General features: G+C 42.3%; 1 protein-coding gene across 1 annotated transcript in view; it reads right to left on the minus strand.

Moving 5' to 3' along the window:
• Positions 1-969, minus strand: part of pou2f2a (POU class 2 homeobox 2a) — a 42,153-nt gene extending 41,184 nt beyond the window's left edge. The window contains exon 1 of the mRNA XM_058047905.2: positions 754-969. Coding sequence (XP_057903888.2) covers positions 754-853 — 100 coding nt within the window. The 5' untranslated portion in view covers positions 854-969. The remainder of the gene's footprint in view (positions 1-753) is intronic.
• Between the last annotated feature and the right edge of the window lie 18,964 nt (positions 970-19,933).

Raw genomic sequence — 19,933 nt, forward strand, 5'->3', positions numbered from 1 at the left:
TGGCGAGATCTCGTGACACCGTGAGATGCAAGATGCATTCAGTGACACACCGAACATCTCTGGTGTAAATCAACAGAAAGACAAAAGAAACATGGATATTCTTTCTAACTGCGGAAACACAATTTTCCTGCATGCTCCAAGTGTGCTCGGAAATCCTGGAAAATACGCTCAAAATGCGTCTTGTTATTATATTACTACTTATTATGTGTACTTTATTGGGTAATAGGAGTGTAACGGTGACTATAGGGGTGTTATTTCATATCAAGAGGGCTCTAATTATGTCAAAAAATATTGGTAAACAGGTTCTCCATGTCTTATTATATCTACTATATTGGGTAATAAAGGTAACTATAAATATGGAGAACTCTTACTGCAGCTGTACAATTTCGTTTAAGAATTCCGGTAAATAAACTCAAAACATGTGAATACAAAGAAATTAGAAACAATAGCTTTATTGTTATTTGGTATTTTATATTATTTATATGATTATAATTATATATACATATTTCTATATGATTAATATATCATTATATGTTTCTTAATTATTATTGTTGATGTTATTCACGTAGAGCTGATGATACAAAGAAATATATGTCTTTTATCTTTGGTGTATGAAAGGGCATATTTTACACCTACTATAGTTGCATGTAAATGGTGATTAATCATGGCGAATTCCTTTGAAAAGTGCGATTAATTAGATTAAAACTGTGCGAACTTGAATAGAAACAGGAGAATGTAGTAAAGTGGTGTTACCGGGGCTGGACCTTGCAGCCAGCGAGGACTTGAGTCTCCAGGCGCTGAAGTCGGACGCAGTTCTCTGAAAGACGAAGGGGACCGGCAGGGGGACAAACATGGTCCTCTGTCGACCTGGACCTGGGCCGGGGGTCTGCTCCGGTCCTTTTCTTGTTACTGTGCTCTCCGCTTCTTTACTTCCCTCTCACGCTTTTCCTAGACTGGACTCGTGCTGGACTCTGACAAAAAAAGAGCTTTGATGTTTTTGGTGTGGCTTTTCCTAAGTTGTTGTTTTTGTCGGAGCGAGACCAGGACTCACATGTCTCTTCTAGCAGGTTGTAGCGTGGCTGGCGGGCGGCAGGTGAGGACGCCAGGTGAGATCCATGCCGCTTCAGCCACTAAGCTCCGGTGGGTGCGCGTAAAGAGGACTCTGCCATTGCCGGTCCACCCGGATGGGGACGGACTGTCCTTTTTGTTTGGCTGATAAATGCGGCGGGCAGCTGCCGGGGGCTTGCAGTCATGTATCTGCTGAATAATCACATTAATAATCACGTTTAAAAAAGTAAGAAACGGGATCCTTTCTCCTTGTGGGATGAATAAATCCACATCAATGCGCAGTCCTCTGGTGCAGGTCCGTTCTTTGGCTGTGCTCCGCAGTGTACCGCCCAATGTTTGATCCCCCTGTACGGTGGTTGGCGTCCGTTGCCGTGCAGCCTGGACGCGCTCTGGTGCTGCAAGGAGCCTCGGCCGGGATACAAGAGACAAGAGACACCCACCCCCACTTTTACACCTCCAGTCCTCCCTCCCCTTTACTCTCTCACTCTCTCGCTCTCTCCCTCACACACACGCTCACACACACACACACACACACACACACAGATATGCATAATGGTACTTTAGCTTGTGTGTGTATTTGCACAATAATGCAGAGGTGAAAGGCCAAATGTGGTTTTGGGTGCTTTTTTTTCCACAAACACACTTTATTCTTCAATAGCCTTCTATTGTATCTCACACACACACTAATAATAACAGCATCCAGGCATGTGTCGATCCAGCCAATTGATCCGGTGATCATTACAATGAAGCCAATAATCACATCATCACATCGGCCCGGAGAGCATCGATCGCCTCCTTGCAACACACACACACACACACACCCGTTCACACACGTTTGATGTATATTTCAGCAGGTGCACCTCTCTCTCTCTCTCTCGCTCTCATGTTTACATATTTAGACAGGGGCTGATCTGGCATATAAAAAGATGGGGGGCATAGGGGTGGGGGGCGGGGGTGGCCGGCAAGCCCAGCCCAGGACAATGATGCAATGATTACAAGAACAAGCTTTACAGACCACAGCATATCTGGAATAACTAGGGATGCTCTGATCAAGGGTCTTATGCTCCGAGTCTGATGTCGATCATCCATTAGTGAGTTTGGCCGATACCAATCACACCGATTTATTATTATTATCGATTTATTTGTTATTCCATGTTTAATGATGTTAAAAAAAATTTAGAAAATGGTTAACATGTTTTCTATGTCTTATTGTCTCTTATTATATCTACTATTTTAGTTGCAAAGAGTGCAAAGGTGACTATAGGGGTGTTATTTCATGTCCAGAGGGCTCTTATAATGTTAAAAAAGGTACTTAGAAGGTCATAAACAGGTTTTCTATGCTCCAACTACAAAAATATTCTATTTCTAAAAAAATACTACTAATTTGACAGCTTTGTGGAAATTCATTTATCACGGTCAGGTCTGGAACTAATTAACCGTGATAAACAAGGGATGACTGCACAGTGAATTTCATCATTATCGCTCGCCAGAAACGTGTTGCATAACATGAAAACATGCACACAGTGACTTCCTGTTCAGTGCAAACTAACAAAAAGCCCCCATTTTATTAGATTTTTGTGGCTTGTTAGCCACCAGAAGAAAAACAGTACAGTAGAACCTGCATAAATTGGTCCGGTTTACGTCAACAACCTATGTCTATGTCGACCAAATCATCAAGTCTCCTTGAGTTCCTTCATTTTCCTAAAAAGTGCCGACTCCCAGTCAAAGGTTTGGGGACACTCACCCATGCTGTTAAATGAAAAGGTGTCTCTAAACTTTAAAATAAGACATAGAAAACCTGTTTATGACCTTCTGTATACATTTTGTTAGCATTGGTTGAGCACTCCAGACATGACACAACATCCCTATAGTCACCGTTACATTCCTGTTACCCAATACAGTAGACATAATAAGAGAAAATATGACATAGATATAGATATGACATAGGAAAACCTCAAAATAAAAGCATGGCAGTGTTAAATATAGCGACGAACAAAATAGTGTTTTTAGATATATTATTATTTTAGATTTTTTAGACATAAATGTGCCATCAAATGCAACGCTCAGTGTCAATTTTGTCGACAACCGCTTATGTCGACGCATGTCAGGCAGTCAGAGGGGCGTTGACATGAAAAGGTAATACAGCTCATCACTGCGGCCAGTAAAGATTTTTATAAACACGTTCATCCATACTGTAAATATGGCAGTCAATAATCAGGCGTGCGGCCCCACTCCTCACACACTCCACAAAGGACGAGGTGTTAATATGGTATTGATCAATGGCGGCCCCGGCAGGCTCCCTGCTTTATAGTATCAATACTCTAAACGCTGATAGTTGGTGTGTGACACCCAGGGGTGCTGCTACATCACATCAGGTTCACCTGCATAATCAAACAGCTGACCGCTTGTGCGTCTCTGTACGTCACACACACACACACACACACACGCCAACACAACACTTGTGCGTCCAATCAGCGAGTGGGAGAGGCCGGACAAAGCGACAGACCGCCCCTCCAGAGCCCCCCTCTGCGGATAAAAGCCTGAGTGCGGAGGAGCCCCTCATCGCCCGCTCCCCCCATCCCAACTCCTTCCAGACAAAAGCAATTATTTCTTGAAAAATATAGTGTGTGTTGTGCATCCATCGCAGCTGGGGAGTGTGTGTGTGCGTGTGTGTGTGTGTGTGCATGTGGACGTGAAGGAGAGGTGAGCAATATGACGCACGGCGGGCCTCATCAATAGCAATATGTTCTTTACCCCTCCCCACCCCCGGTAATATCCATTCTTTTTATAACCTGCTGCTGGACATACACCATCACTACTAACACACACCACATTACTACTACTACTACTACTACTACCAATACTACGATTACCAATACTACTACTGCTAACACTGAAGTTTGCTGTCATAACAGGTAGATTTATATTACATTTTAAATTTGTATTTTAAAAACAATTTTGCATCAAATATTTCTGTGGCGGTCCAAATGTTCTGTGGCGGGGCACCACAATTAAATAAATGTATGAGGGTGGGGAGGAATCCAACTTTTTCCATATTAAATTGAATTTAAATTAATTATACATTTTCAACTTAACACATAAACAAAAAGTATATATTTTTTTTAACACAGAAGTACAATTTTGGAGTGCCGCCACCAGTAAATGATTGTATACTGTCGGCTGCCACAAATAAACAGTGGAGACATTAAATAAAATGAGAGTGCGTCCACATTCAAGCCATCCATTTTCTATACCACTTATCCTCACTAGGGTTGCAGGTATGCTGGGGCCAATTTTTTATTTTATTTTAAACCCAAAAGTGAAATTTTTATTCCATAAAAACCAAAATGACATTGCTGGTGTGTGTGTGTGTGTGTGTGAGAGAGTTGACTGTTAAATGGCCGTGTCGTGTTGACAAACGAGGTGGTTGAATTAAATTCACCCTCATCAATAATGTGTGCGGGGTGGCTGTTAAAAGGAGGGGGTCGAGGGGGGGGGTTAACGATCAATAACCACGTACAATTATATCACGCGCCGCAACGACACGCAAGCTTCAAGCTAATCACACACACGTAACACATGGAGAGGACCTGCTGCACTTCAACAGTCCAAAAAAACCCCAAAAACGTTTAAGTATTGTTTTATTGTTTTATGTAAAGGCAACATGCTGGGGTTATTTTTAGCCTGACACCATTTTCCAGTTGCGGTATTGCCGTCTCCTGCTAGCCCGCCGACTTAAGTAATCAATGGTGACACATCGTCAATAGGTTGCTCCTCTCCCTGCCGATACCGCTGCCACATATCCATTACTCCTCGCCGCGACAAAAACGTGTAAACAAGCCAAAAGACGCAGGATGTCGATACGCCGCCGATGGCATCGCCGGTGCACCTCCACGCTCACAGCTGGCTAGCTGGCGCGTGGATGAGTAATTGATTGAGTAATTGATTGATCCGTGGTTAATGATTGTTGATGAGTCGCATCTTGAAGCAGGTGAGAGGAACCGGAGAGCAGTTCAATGGAGTGTACTACTAGGCTGTGGCCAGCAGAGGCGCTGTTGTTTCAGTCTCAACTAGTCGGCTGTCTTAAGTGGAGCTGCAGGCACGCTATGCTAACTCCTGTCACTAGCACGTTATGCAATATGATCCTTCCTTTATCGCTGTTCAATTGCTTCCAGACGTGATGAGTGAATTTCAGCAAAGCAGCATAAATGGAGCAAATAAAGTCAAAATTTTATTATTATCATCAAAAAACATTAGATATCGCAATCCATTCTCTGTACCGCTCAAATATTACAAGATTCAATTTATATTTCAAATTACGTTGTAAATTAAAAACTAAAATATTTTGAGAAATAAATCCTAATATCCCCAAAAAACTTTAAAATAACAAAAAAAATCCAAAAGTTAAACATTTTCTATAATGAAGAAAAGGTATATTTTCAATAAAAATGATTGATAAAGTTACCAGTAAAATAAATGTAGAAAAATGTAATAATTTGAAAAATTATGATTTAAAACAAATAGAAAATGTATGTGGATAGTCGCAAATTAGCATTCATAAAGCTGAAATTAAGTCATATTTAAGTCATATTTTTTAGTACAAAATGTAAATGAATTAAACAAAATGACACACAACCTGTACATTGACCTTTCGAGTCCTATTACCAAATACAGCAAAGAAAATAAGACACATGAGACATAAATAAGAATTATGCATGTGTGTGTTGCTGTCCAGGGTGTACCCTGTCTCTCGCCCAAAGACAGCTGGGATAGGTTCCAGCTTACCCGCCACCCTGGCGAGGATAAGCGGCATAGAGGATGGATGGTGTTGCGGTAGCCAGCGTAGAATACTACATATCATCAAATGTCTTTGAATGCGTCTTCTGAATACCTTGTATTTGTGTTTTACTTCATTTTGCCATTTATGTATATGCTTGAAAATAATTGATTTAGGCAAAAAATATGGACCATGTACATAAATAGGCTAGGTAATCCTAATAATAGGCGTTCATATTCAAGCACGAAACAGCATAATGCATGACTGAATATATTTTTGCAAATCCGTGATAGAGCAAAGGATTACTATAATGTAGAAAAACGTAGTAAATGTAGTAAAATGTGTTCTAAACGTGTTCTCTTTCACTCAGCACGCTCGTGTGCGCACTTACAAGTGAAGGTAGCGGAACATTCCAGACGGCACGGAGGAAGGATAAAAAAAAAAAAGATGTGGGCAAAGACGTCGTAACAGGCGTGAAGGCCTGCTCCAGCGCATCCTCTTGGAATCTAAAGTGCTTAGCTCGGCACAAACGCCCCATCAAGGCCGGCGGTAATGCTGATGACATGGATGAAGCTTTGCAAGCCACCGTAACCTGCCGTGTGCGACTGCTCATGTCTGTCCACCCGTGTGTGTGTGTGTGTGTGATAGGAGAGCCTTAAAGACTGAGAGGATCAGAGCAGCTTCTCCTGGCCATGGCAGAACACGATCAAGAGGAGTGTGCAGAAAATGACTAAATGTGGGATTCCCTCCCACCCCCCAAAAACACACACCAAGCAGTGACCTTATAAGACAAGTCAGCCCACTGACAGTGTTGAAGTGTACTTGTGGAAATGGACTTAGTGGACACCAAAGTGTGGCCCGCACCTCCTTTTTTATTGTCCGTGAGATCTTTTTTTTAATTTAATATCTTATTATGCCAACTATATTGGGTAATACGAATGTAAAAGTGACAATAGGGGTGTTATTTCATGTCTAGAGGGCTCTAATACTGTGAAAAAGCAGATTTAGAAGGTAAACAGGTTTTATTCCATTTATAAATACTTCATTCTACTCTGTGGAAATTCACTTATCACGGTCAGGTCTGGAACTAATTAACCGTGATAAACGAGGGATGACTGTACTGTGAATTTCATCATTATCTCTAGCCAGAAACGTGTTGCGCAACATCAAAACATGCACACAGTGACTTCCTGTTCAGTGCAAACTAACACAAAAACCCCCATTTTATTAGATTTTTGTGGCTTGTTAGCCACCAGAAGAAAGATGTGCAACTCTAAGTGGAAAATTTGGACATCCCTGGTGCGGACGGATAATGGGAAGACAAATACATGCTTATTCAGGAACACACACACACACACACACAGGAAGAGACACTGAGCGTGTGTGGTCAGATTTAGAAGCAGGGATCAATGAGAAATGTAGAAATCAATGAACTTAGCGGAGGGAAATCAATGGCGCCTAATCGGGATGCCGATGGCCCGAGTAAAAACAATTAAGAAGGAAGAAAAATGTTTAACCACCGTGAAAGCGCAGCCCCCCCCTGCCCCCTGCCCACTGCTCCGTTTAGGATCTAAACACCGTCTTTCAACGTGACAGCAGAGAACATTTTCCCCCTAATTCGGTGGTCAGCATTCAGGTGAGGGTTGTCGTGGTTTCACACACCTGTCAATCAACTCCAAGGTCCGACCCTAACCTAACTACACTTAAAAATAACATTTCGGTGTCAAAATAATAACACCAGGACACACACTTTTGCATGGTATGTGTACGTGAGAAAGAGAGAGAGACGACGCCGGGGTTGTTCCGAGGCCAATCGATAGCAGCAGGCTCGCTTACGACCCCGCGGTTCCTGGCGGCGAGGCTGGCGAGCTGGAAATCAATGGGTCGGGCCAATAACTCAGGATGGTGTGTGGATTAGTGGAGTGTCAACTAATCAGAGAGTTAGTGAATCTGACACGCCGCCTATTAACCTATCGATATGACACTTGGCGCTGACACCCAGACGCACGCGGTGATGAGCGCACGTGAGGAAAAGAACGCCTGAAGACGCAGGATGTGAGGCGTAAAACGCCCAAATAACGGCATTTCTTGGGCGACTGTGGTTAGGTTTCTATGTGGGATGTGTTCATGTACGATGTACACACTGGGGAGTGGAAAAGTAGGCTTGACGAAGACTGGAAGGTTTAAGGGTACTCGACAAAACTCAAGTTTCATTGACTCATGGGCACTCAAAGAAGGCCTGAAGTTCACCGACTCAAGGTTACCCTGTGAAAACTCAACCTTCGCTGATTCACGAGTACCCCACGAAGACTCGAGTTGCGGTGACTGAAGGGGGTTTCTGGTTTCGCTGATTCATGGGTACTCGACAAAGATTTATGTTTCGTTGATTTACAGGAGTAGTTAGCGCGCAGTTAGCGCGAGACCAGGGTTCAATTCCACCCTCGGCCATCTCTGTGTGGAGTTTGCTTGTTCTCCCCATGCATGCGTGGGTTTTCTCCTGGGACTCCGGTTTCCTCCCACATTCCAAAAACATGCTAGGTTAATTGGCCACTCCAAATTGTCCATAGGTATGAATGTGAGTGTGAATGGTTGTTTGTCTATATGTGCCCTGTGATTGGCTGGCCACCAGTCCAGGGTGTACCCCGCCTCTTGCCCGAAGACAGCTGGGATAGGCTCCAGCGCCCCCCCCAAACCCTCGTGAGGATAAGCGGTAGAAAATGAATGAATGAATGTTTTAAGGAGGCTGCACGGCGGTCGAGTGGTTAGCGTGCAGACCTCACAGGTAGGAGACCAGGGTTCAATTCACCCTCGGCCATCTCTGTGTGGAGGTTGTATGTTCTCCCTGTGCACGCGTGGGTTTTCTCCGGGTACTCCGGTTTCCTCCCACATTCCAAAAACATGCTAGGTTAATTGGTGACTCCAAATTGTCCATAGGTATGAATGTGAGTGTGCATGGTTGTTTGTCTATATGTGCCCTGTGATTGGCTGGCCACCAGTCCAGGGTGTACCCCGCCTCTCGCCCGAAGACAGCTGGGATAGGCTCCAGGATAGGCTCGTGAGGAAAAGCGGTAGAAAATTAATGAATGAATGAATGAATGATTCACAGGCGGGTGGCACGGCGGTCGAGTGGTTAGCGCAGACCTCACAGGTAGGAGACCAGGGTTCAATTCACCCTCAGCCATCTCTGTGTGGCGTTTGCATGTTCTCCACGTGCATGCGTGGGTTTTCTCCGGGTACTCCGGTTTCCTCCCACATTCCAAAAACATGCTAGGTTAATTGGCGACTCCAAATTGTCCGTAGGTATGAATGTGAGTGTGAATGGTTGTTTGTCTATATGTGCCCTGTGATTGGCTACCCCGCCTCTCGCCTGAAGACAGCTGGGATAGGTTCCAGCACCCCTCGTGAGGAAAAGCGGTAGAAAATGAATGAATGAATGAATGATTCACAGGCACTCAACTAAGACTCAAGACTCATCGGTGCTACACGAAGACCTAATGTTATCTGACTAACGGGCGCTCCGGAAAGACTGGAGTTTCACTGATTCACTCACTGATTCTCTCCAAAGACTCACAAGTAATCCACGGAGACTCGAGTTTTTCAGTTTGACTGTCACTGTTTCACCAACAAACTTGTTGGTGGCAAAAAGCAACACAATGTCAGTCAAACTGTCACGGATAAATACTGAACATTTAACTTAGTGAGCACAGATGTCATATTTGTCTGATGACCCTGCAGCGGCGTACAAGCTGCTATCGTTTGGGTTTTGTTTCTTGCAGCGACGGAGGAGCGTCAGCTAACACGAGCGCAACCGCAGCACAATCTGAGACCTCCATGTGTTTTTATCAATGAGTCTTACGTCCGCGCTTCTAAATCACTGATAAATGACGGAGGTTTATATCACAATATTCTCTACTCTTTTTGTGTTTGGGGCGGGGGTGCCAGCAAATGGAGATTATTTCGGGGAGCAGGGTGGGGTAATTCCATTGAAGCTGCTGTGAAATAACTTGACTTGGCATGTGCCTATACAAGGCTGCACAAAAGCTCCATTCAGTGATGAGCCAAAGCCAGGGACAAAAAGACAGAGTAAGCGTGCGTGTGTGTGTGCATGTGTGTGTGTGCGTCACGAGCAGCTGTAATAAGGCACAGGAAGAAAATCACCCGAGAGTACAGCAATTAATTATTACACTGCAAAGTACACATAGTTTTCTTACAATAAAAGAAATATTTTTTAAAAAGGCGCGTACCGAGGCTCCGTCAATAAGAGGAGTGATGCAACACGGCAGGTTACAGCCGAGCAAAGAAAAGGCAACGGAGGAGGCGTACGGAGGCGGGAAAGGGGGGGCCGGCGGGCCTCCCACACGGGCCGGATTAGGAAACATATGCAGGAGAGTAGCGAGAGATTAAGGGGTGAAGGAGAGCCGCAAGCAGGCGAAGAATGTTTCGGGGGGGCTAAAAAAGGGGGCGGGATGGAGAACAAGTGCTCGCTCGGCCAGACGGATTTCCACCCGGCTTTCATCCTCCCACCCCCCTCCCTCACCTCCCTCTTCCATCCACCTCACTCACCTTCATCTTTGAACCGGAGGGACCAAAGGACGGCCGTGCAAGGATGCAAGGAGATGGGAGGAGGCCATTTGCTGACAGCGATCACTGCAAACACGTACAATCAAACTCTTTTTAAAACGCTCCTACTGCAATGAATATAACATTTCAAAAGTATCTTGATTCAAAAGTTTACATATTTTTACTTTACAGCTTTTACCTCCGGCATCCAATGTGTCAGTTATTCACTTATACAATGACAATAACAACCTATGTATATTTCTGCTCATGATTTACTGTGTATATTCTCCAGAAATCATTTAAAAATAAAAATAAAGTAACGTACAGGGATTTTAAAAAGTGAAAAAAAGTCAAATCTAATATAAAGAAAAATTATTATAACATTATGAAAAATCGGCATATTTCTTTTATATCAAATTGGATTTACTGTAAATTGTTTTTAAAAAAAAGCTGAAAATGCGTCATGATAATTTAGCTTTCTCTCTCTCCAACCCCCCCGCCCCCCTACAAAAAATAGTAAGAAAAAAAAAATGTGGAAAATGATTCGTGACTGTTTTGGTTTGACTCTTGGTAAAAAAAAAAAACAACACAGACACACAAAAAAGATGATTCATCCTATTTTGGGTTCACTCTCTTTAAATAACAAACACAAATATCAAAAAAAAGATGGAAAAAAAATATTCATGTCTATTTAGGTTTCCTGATATTGTGTGTGTGTGTGTGTGTGAGACCGGAGCGTCCGCCAGCATCTGTGTACGTGTTGGGGGGAGGTTGTAGGTCAAGGTCATGTGACACTTGGCCGGTTGAAGGGTGGCGAGAGGAGAGATGATAACCACAAAAGACTGAAACTGGAGTTTTCCTTTCCAACTCAAATTCTCGCTAAGTCTTGTTTTTATTTGAAATAAACATGTCGGCTATTTCCTCCATTTGGCCTTCGCTCTATTTTTAATGCCTCATCCTACACACACACGACCAGAGAGGTCAACCCTTGGTAGATGAGGTCAGACGTCTGGGATGACACCGACCTTTGACCTTAGGGGCAGAGCCGCTCGCTCGCATCCACACCAGCTGGACACCACCGACAGCCGAGTGTGTGTGTGTGTGATGAATTGGATTTATCTGCCGTCAAGACGGTTGTTACCGCCGCGCAACACGCCACAACATTATTGATCAAGGCAGAAGCAATCGATCGCCGTCGACGGCCCTCACGCACTCATCACGTGCTGCTTCTTCATTACTGGGGGGTTAATATCTCATTAGCTGCTATCATCGCCCCCCCTTCCCCACCGACAGCCACCGAGCATCCCTGCTCGCCAAAGCATCTCCGGCGTCAGACAGGCCATGTGGGATTATTGGAAATCGATTCCGGAGTCGTCGGTGTTGTTTCCCTGTTCCGTTATTCAACCAGGGACAGGAGTCAAACATGGATCTTCTTGTCCGTGATGACGACGGCCTTCATCTTAAATAAAACCTTCACAGGAATGAGGGTGGAGGTGTTTTTTTTTTTTTTCGGAGCATCATACTTACAGCTGTTATCAGTTCTCTGCCCACAGTGGACCACGCTGATGCTGATGGAGGTGATGGCGAAGGGGGCGGTGGGGGTGGCGGCGGCAGCGGGGCTTCTCTTATCAGGCGGTGGACACTCCTGATCCTTATTAGCTACGGAGGAGATGCTATTAAACAACCTGGCTGCAGCTTCACACACACCCACAAACAAGACAGCAAACACAATCACTCACATATTGCCGAGCTTGAAATGCGCCTTCTAATACACTCTCACACACACACACACACACACACACACACACACGTGACATCCATAGAATGACTATAACAGCCATTAGTGGCCCCACAGAAGGGTCACTTTTTCTTTTTCCTGTAGTCAAACAAGCTAGCTATCGGTACTGGTATCGGTATCGGTATCAGTACTGGAGCCATGCTAGCATCACCAGTTTTCATAAATATTAGTTTTGTATTCGGATATTATTATATTTACCTCTTGGAACCAGGTGGGCTTTGGGGGCAAAAAGTTTGAATGAGAATTAATAATAGTAACTTTTATTTAACTAAACATAATAAAAGGGATTGGTGTTACATTGTCTTATATTTATATATTGTTGCAGTGTTCACAAATAAGCCGTCTTTATAATACGTTTTCTTTCCTAAAAGGACTAAAGTAATTATTACAAATATAGAAATATAACAAAATATGAAAAAAAATATACACACATATATATATGTATGTATACACACACTAATACAATGATTTCAGCATATCCTAAAATCACTACATAAATTATTATATTAAAATAGTTAAAATTTGTGATCAAATATACAAATAAAATTATTTAATAATAAAATGAGCTATATTTTTAGCAAGAGCAAATTGACTACATTATTAGAATTATATCAATAAAAATATGCCCGTAGTTATAATTAATTGTAATACATAAGAATCCAATGATTTCATTATAAAACTAGATATTTTTAGTTTGCCTAAAAGGAGCAAATATAATTATTATAATTATATAACAATATTTGTTATAAATACATACAGTAAATGATAAAACAGTATATTAATATATGTGTATTGATTTTCTATGTTGCTTCTATGCCTCAGTAGATTTGTGGGGGTATGAAAATATATTTCAAAATATAAAAATATAGTTGCTTATATTATTTTCATATTCCTATAATGACTTTGAGGTTCTAATCATGATCAACAGCATCCGTATCAGCAAGAGCAGTAATGCTGCTTGGTAAGATACGGTACTTTGGTGTGGGGTTGACACCAAAGTGTCCACGATGACATAAAGTGTTTGGTGTCTAGGCAACCATTCAACGTAGGAGAAGCTACTTTTCTTTAGCAGGGTGTGATTAAAAACAAGCCGGGTCGCCTGGTCACCCCTGGGGGGACCAGGGGGGGCCTACGAGGGTGGATGGGGTCGGGAGTGATGAGAGGCCGTAATGTCAGAGCGGCCAGCTGACCTTTGACCTGGGGTCGGTGACGGCGAAAAGGGCAATCGACTGGAATTAAAAGACACTAATCATGTCGCGGCTTCAGACACAACAACAACATATTGGCCCGCTTTGGGGTTTTTACATGGAAAATGTATACACTATACGTATATCTAATACAATCTACCTGGTTATATTATAGTCCACATTTATCCATTCTAATTACGCAAAAAAAATTACCTTTAAAACAGGTCAATTTATTATACATTTATTTGTATTATTCATGCAATGAATTGCATTAAAACGATGAAAATAAAAATAGTCTTTCTCATTCTCTGTTATTTATTTGTATATTTCCCTGCAAAATGAATTGTTTTATAAGTCATACAAATCTGAAAAAGCCACTTTTATTATTATTGTCATTAGGAAAAAGCTAAGCTTTGGAGGTGAAATATTTGGTTTTTCATGAAGCACATTTCCACCGCAACAAAACTCGTGTGTCATGAAACGGCAGTTTCAAGAAGACGTTTGCAGGAAACGTTCCGGAGACAAGCTGCGCGTGCTCGTGGCTTTTCTAACACGCGGGATCGATCGCTTGCAGCAACAGCGGCGTCTGTGAGTGAGTGAGAGCGTGGATTTCGGCCATGAGGCACGTGAGGGCCAGAAGAGTGGGGAACGAGAACAAGTGACAAGTGTCAGCAGCAAAATGAGCCTCTTCAATGATTTGTCATCACCATTATTATTAGTAGTATGATTATTATTAGTATCAGTAATAAGACATTTGCAGATCAATAAAATCATTAGCTTCATTTTAAATGAAGTCCTCAGTCGATGACAATCAGACTGCATGACCATTGAAATAAGGGTGTTAATAATAATTTTTAAATTGATCAAAGTTAAAACTGCACATAATAAAAGTGATCGATTGAGTGGCCTGTGATCAGTGCAGGCTTTGATGCATTTGATTTGAGCACAACATTTTGTTGTTTGCAGATTTTAGACATTCAAATGACAACAACGAAATACGCTTTATTGTGTACACCTGCAAAAAAAATAAAAAGATGATTTTGTTGGCGATATGATGGAAATGCTTCACTTGGAAGTTGCTGTGAATTACATCACATTTACATCACGTTTAAAAATAATACTGGAATAATGATTAACTAATAATTATTGAGAACTTTAATATGATATGAAGGAGTAAAAGTTGACAAAAGGAGATCGAATAATTAAAATATTGAAGGAATATTTTGTGCTAGTGTCAATCAATTTGTGTAGTGGCCGGTGAGTGCATCCTTGGAATAAAATAAAAAGTATAAAAGAAGCTCGGTACATTTTTTCTATGTAGCCATGCAAACTTGCAAGGAATCTTAAGTGTCTTATTGTCCACTTGCACTGTGCCTCCATGGGGGATGCGGGGGTTGGTGGGGAGGGGGGTGGTGGTGTCCGAAGAGGAGCTAACGGGGGTCGCGTGTGTGGCGGAAGGACGGCGGAGTGAAAGAACAACGGGGGCCAGGAGGAGCAGGATGCGGGAGGTGAAAAGGAGGAGGCGCATTAAACGCCGCAACCCCCCCCCCACCCGTGTACTCGGCACGTGCGCTGCCCCCCCTTCTTTTTCCGAGAAGAAAAGGAGCTGGAGGCCCATCTGGCCTCTTGGAAGCTTCCAGCAAAGAAAGACGCGAGACGGCGACACAAAGCAGGTGAGCAAGGAGACGCGCAAGCGACATTCCCTTTGGGAATTGCCCGCGTTCCCTCGCTGGATGCCGACTTTTTGGGCCTCATGGAAGGTTCTCTCAGAACGCGAGGCGACAGCCGCAAAGGTCAAGGAAGTTGGGAAGGAAAAAAAAAACAAAAACAATGCGTATAATGAACTGAGACAATAAAACCCACTCACCTTTAATCAATACATGTCCTTCACACTGCACTCAGCATCTTCCCTGTTGCCATAGCGATGCAGCCGTCTCACACACACAAGCAGGTAATGAGGCTCAGCATCCTGGGAGGAAGTCATTTCCTTCTGGTGCTTTCGTAGAAGACGATCGGATACCCGGCAAGATGCAAAGACCGTCAAAAAGGTGGAAAAGTTCTGGGAACATGGACAAAGTTTTAATGGAACTGTTGAGGACACAACTTCCTCAGAGGGGGTCACAACCACTACATGTGCTTGAGTGGCTGACCTTTAATCGCGTTACGGCACCAGGAAAAGAGGTCACGCTTGAAGGAGTTCATTCCTCTTCCTGGACGACGGCATCAGAAAAAAAAAAACCTCCCTCAGTGTCTTCACCGGCGTGATAGACATTTTAACCTCACTTCTTGGAGGTCTAACATGGCCGAGACGCGTAGGAGCAGAGAGGACGCAAACGGTCACAGTTGGACGACAAGATACGTATCGGGACGTTTAAAGACTTTGAGGAAAAGCGCACTTTGCTTTGGAATTTTGCCCATCATCCCAAATCCTTCATGAACACACACGTCTCTCTCCTTTCTAAAGTTATAAAAACAGATAAAAAGAGGCAGCTTGGGGTCAGCAATTTACTGACCAAAAAGCCCTTCAAAGATCCTCTACGCGACAAAAGCATTCGGCATCTTTTTAAGGACCTACTGCAAAAATGCAAGTCCAAGATCCTCTATATATTAACAGTTAAAAAGAGACAGCTAAGAGTTAATGTAATAGGACACACCTAGAAAGTTCTGCTAATGCTAAAAATGACCAAAATAGGTCCAATTACTAAAATACCACATGAAGCCACTCAGGAGTGTCACTCGGTTCTGAGGACAGGGAGGGCTTAGCCCCCTGGAGATGCACAGGATATGAATGAATGTAGTAGACATAAAAAAAAACATTAAAAAAATCCAAAAAACAAATTAGGAACAAGAACCGGGATATAACTTTCCCACTTTTGCACAGATTTAGTAGAGATACTCAATTGTTTTAGGCCACCATTCAATTTACACAAGTACACACAATCTACACTGCTAAACCGCTGCTCAAGCTCTGCAACCATTCTGTCCACTGGACAGTCATCAATTATATCATAATCATTATTATATTATTTATTAGCCTATTTTTATTACTATCATCATTATTCTTGTTATTATTATTACTACTACTAGTAGTAGTAGGCTAGTATTAGCCTGCTTTTGCCCTATTATATGAAAAAAAAATCAATCAAAAATATAAAATTATTTACATAGGTGGTCTTAAGAACATTTTAGGGGGACCCTGTCATATGGATTTTTTTGTGGAAAAAAAATCAATAAAAGATATCTAATTATTTAGGGGGCTTAAGAACATTTTAGGCGGGCTAAAATAGGCCCAATGACGCCAGTGAACCTACTCCATGCTCCCAGCATACAACCCTGTTGGAGATATTTGGAGGTGTTTTAAAAGCAGGCTTTGGAGGCGGAGCTGCTTCTTTTATAATATAAGAGGTGTGTGTTGATGTATCACATGAGGACTGTGGACGATGGGCAAAATTCCCTAAAAAGCGCACGTTTCCTCTCGGTGCCGTCAACCTACCTGACTCTACTGTCGATGTTTCAAACGGTTTCAAAATGTTACGTCTGCAGTAGCCTGCTGCGGGAGAGCCTGGCGCGCTCCCCAGCGGTGGAATGCCGAACATGTGAGCCGTTGCGCCTCAACATGGAGGAGGACACGTTTCACGGAAGAAGCATCCCCTTCATCTTGCTCATCCTCAGTACGTCTGCGACCAAACCAGAGAGTTTATTACATTTGGGAATGATTGGATTAGCTCCGACGTTTAGCAATCTATTTACACAATGGATGAAATTCTATTCCATGGCAAATGAATAAGAATTTGGGAATATTGTAATGTCAGAGCAGCTATTTGTTTTTTTTTATTGCATATTCTCAAAAATCATCTCTGTAATGTTGATGTGATGTGAATGATAGAGCTAAAATGTTTCTATATGCTCATGTGAATTCTTATATATTTGAAATTGTCGTATGTATCTTGCTATGTTGAGTCCAATATTATAAACACATATAAATATGTTTTAATATATTTATAAATATTTATATATAAATATACAGTGTTAAGATAAGTACTGTATCCTTACTTTTACTACAATGATGTAGTGCTTTAATCATTATTTTAGCTGCTATACAATATCATAATAATTTTGAGCCCATCCATTATTAACAGGTCCAATACCTCTGTGTCAACCCTCAGACCCACCCGCCCCTCCCTATTAACACATGAGAGCCCTCCAGGACCCCTCCCTGTGACCCCGTGACCTAGGCGCCATGGCAACCCTCTGACCCATCCTGCCGTTGCTGTGGTAACAACCTTGGATGGAGCACGTCTGACCACGGACACCCACCCCACAGCCCCCCTGCAACACACACACACACACACAACCCCAATCCCCTCCCGCTCACGCCGAGCCGAGGCAAACCGATCGATATTCTATCACACAGAACAGTGGAGCGAGAGAGAGGAGGCCACGGGCCAGCCAGATTACTGGGGGGGGAAGGGGTGGGGGGTGGGGGATGGGGGTGAGAGGCTGCGTGTTGGGGAGGGGCGGGGGGCTGGACACACACAAGAAAAATGTGTTAGTGTGTGTGTGTTTATACCAGAGAGGAAAAGGTTTTATAGAAGGAAGGAGATGGGAAGATGTGTGTGTGTAATCAGCTAGGAGATTGAGTGATGGCGTGTGTGTGTGTGTGTGTGTGTGTGTGAGATTTAGAAGAAAGGTTGTATGTCTGAGGAAATGTGTTTCTGTTACATGCTGTTTTTCATTATTTCACTCTAAGTATAGAGACTGTAGTGCTTGCGTGTCTAAGAAAAACACCAAGTACCTCGGCTAAGCTAATGTTTAGCGTTGTATTCTGTAAAAAAAAGCTGCAGGTTTGTGTTATAAAATGACAATAAACGACAATATACATTTGTTACCGTTCCGCTTTCATAGCACAGGATGTGTTCGACCTCCGTAAATGTAAGGCTCATGTTACAGTAAACAGTAAATTACAGTAAATTATACGCTGTACATTGTTCATATCTGATGTCATCTATTTATCGAAATGTCGTTGCCTGGCTCCTGTATAATAATAAATAATAATAAATAATAATGTGGAGAATAAATAGATGACATCAGATATCTATCTGGTGCTGTCTGGTTTACAATTTCACTGATTGTATTTGTGAAACGTTTCAAATGTTGCACTACTCATATGGATGTTTGTGCCGCATAGAAAGGTGCGCCTTCCCACATGGTAAATGTGAACATTTATTTTTTTTAATTTATTTGTGAATTCATGAAGACTATCTTGTCCTAATTGATATAGTATATGATAGATCATATGACAATATATATCATATATCAAATATATATATCATATATCATATGATAGTATGATAGAGTAATATAAAATATATTAAAATATATATAATAAAATATGATTATTTTTGCAAATATTATTTTTTATAAATTAATTAAATTAACAAATTATTTTTACTGTAAAATATTTATTGCACAATTTTAAATAAATATTTATAGGTCTAAGACATTTTTAGATTTTCAAGTGGGCCCTGAGTTGGTAAAGTTTGGGAACCCCTGGTCTAAAGTAAACATAGTACTTTTTCTACAACTTGTATTTGTCTTATTTTGCTCAAACAATGTTAATTTATGAAATGCCCTTGTCTTATATTCTCTTATTATATCTACTATATCGTGTAATAGGTGTATAACAGGGACTACAGGGGTTTTAGTTCATGTCCTAGTGCTCTGATAATGTTAAAAAGCCTATATGAAAGTCGTTAAGGTAGTGTTCTATGCTCTAACTACTACAATATTCCATTTATAAATAAAGGATCCTACTTTGTGATCTGGAACCGATGAACCCCCCAAAAGAGGGATTAGTGTATCACTAAAAAAAGCCGATATCAAGCATCTCCGGCCATGCCTAAGTGGCCATGACCAGACGAGAGAAGAGACATTATCATTCTGCCTTTAATGACGTCTTCCTTTTGAGACTTTCCACAGTTGATATTGTTTGAATGCTCCGTGAGTAACTCGCCGCGATGGCTACGGTCACCACGGAGACAAAGGGTTACAAAAGCTGACCTTGCGGTGCTTATACGTGACAATAAGGCGTGCTTGTGTGTTTGAGTGTGTGCCATTAAGTAGAACAAGAGCAGGAATCAAGACAGAAGAGGTGACCTATGTCCTCGCTTACAAGCCTGTGTGTGTGTGTGAAGTAGGCAGCAGCACTCGCTTGCTCTGTGAGCCTTGTAATAGTATTCATGAAACACTACAACACACGCACGCACACACACACACACACACACACTCAGCAGCAATGTGAAGTGAAAGTGTCCTACCTGAAACTGCATGATCCAGCTCTGTATGCTTCCGTTCAGCATGGTTCCACGAGGATCTTCACCTGCACACACACACACACACACACACACACACACACACACACACATACACACACACACACCTCAAACGTGCAGAAGAGTCATGGTTATGAAAAAACTGCAGTAAAAGTCACCAGTCCAGAAAATGTTGCAGTGAGGTAAGCAGTCCTGATGAGTCCAGTACAAC

Source organism: Doryrhamphus excisus, linkage group LG7 (genome assembly GCF_037039965.1).
Source record: "Doryrhamphus excisus strain RoL-2023G ecotype Guam linkage group LG7, RoL_Dexc_Guam_v1.1, whole genome shotgun sequence".
NCBI lineage: Eukaryota > Metazoa > Chordata > Actinopteri > Syngnathiformes > Syngnathidae > Doryrhamphus > Doryrhamphus excisus.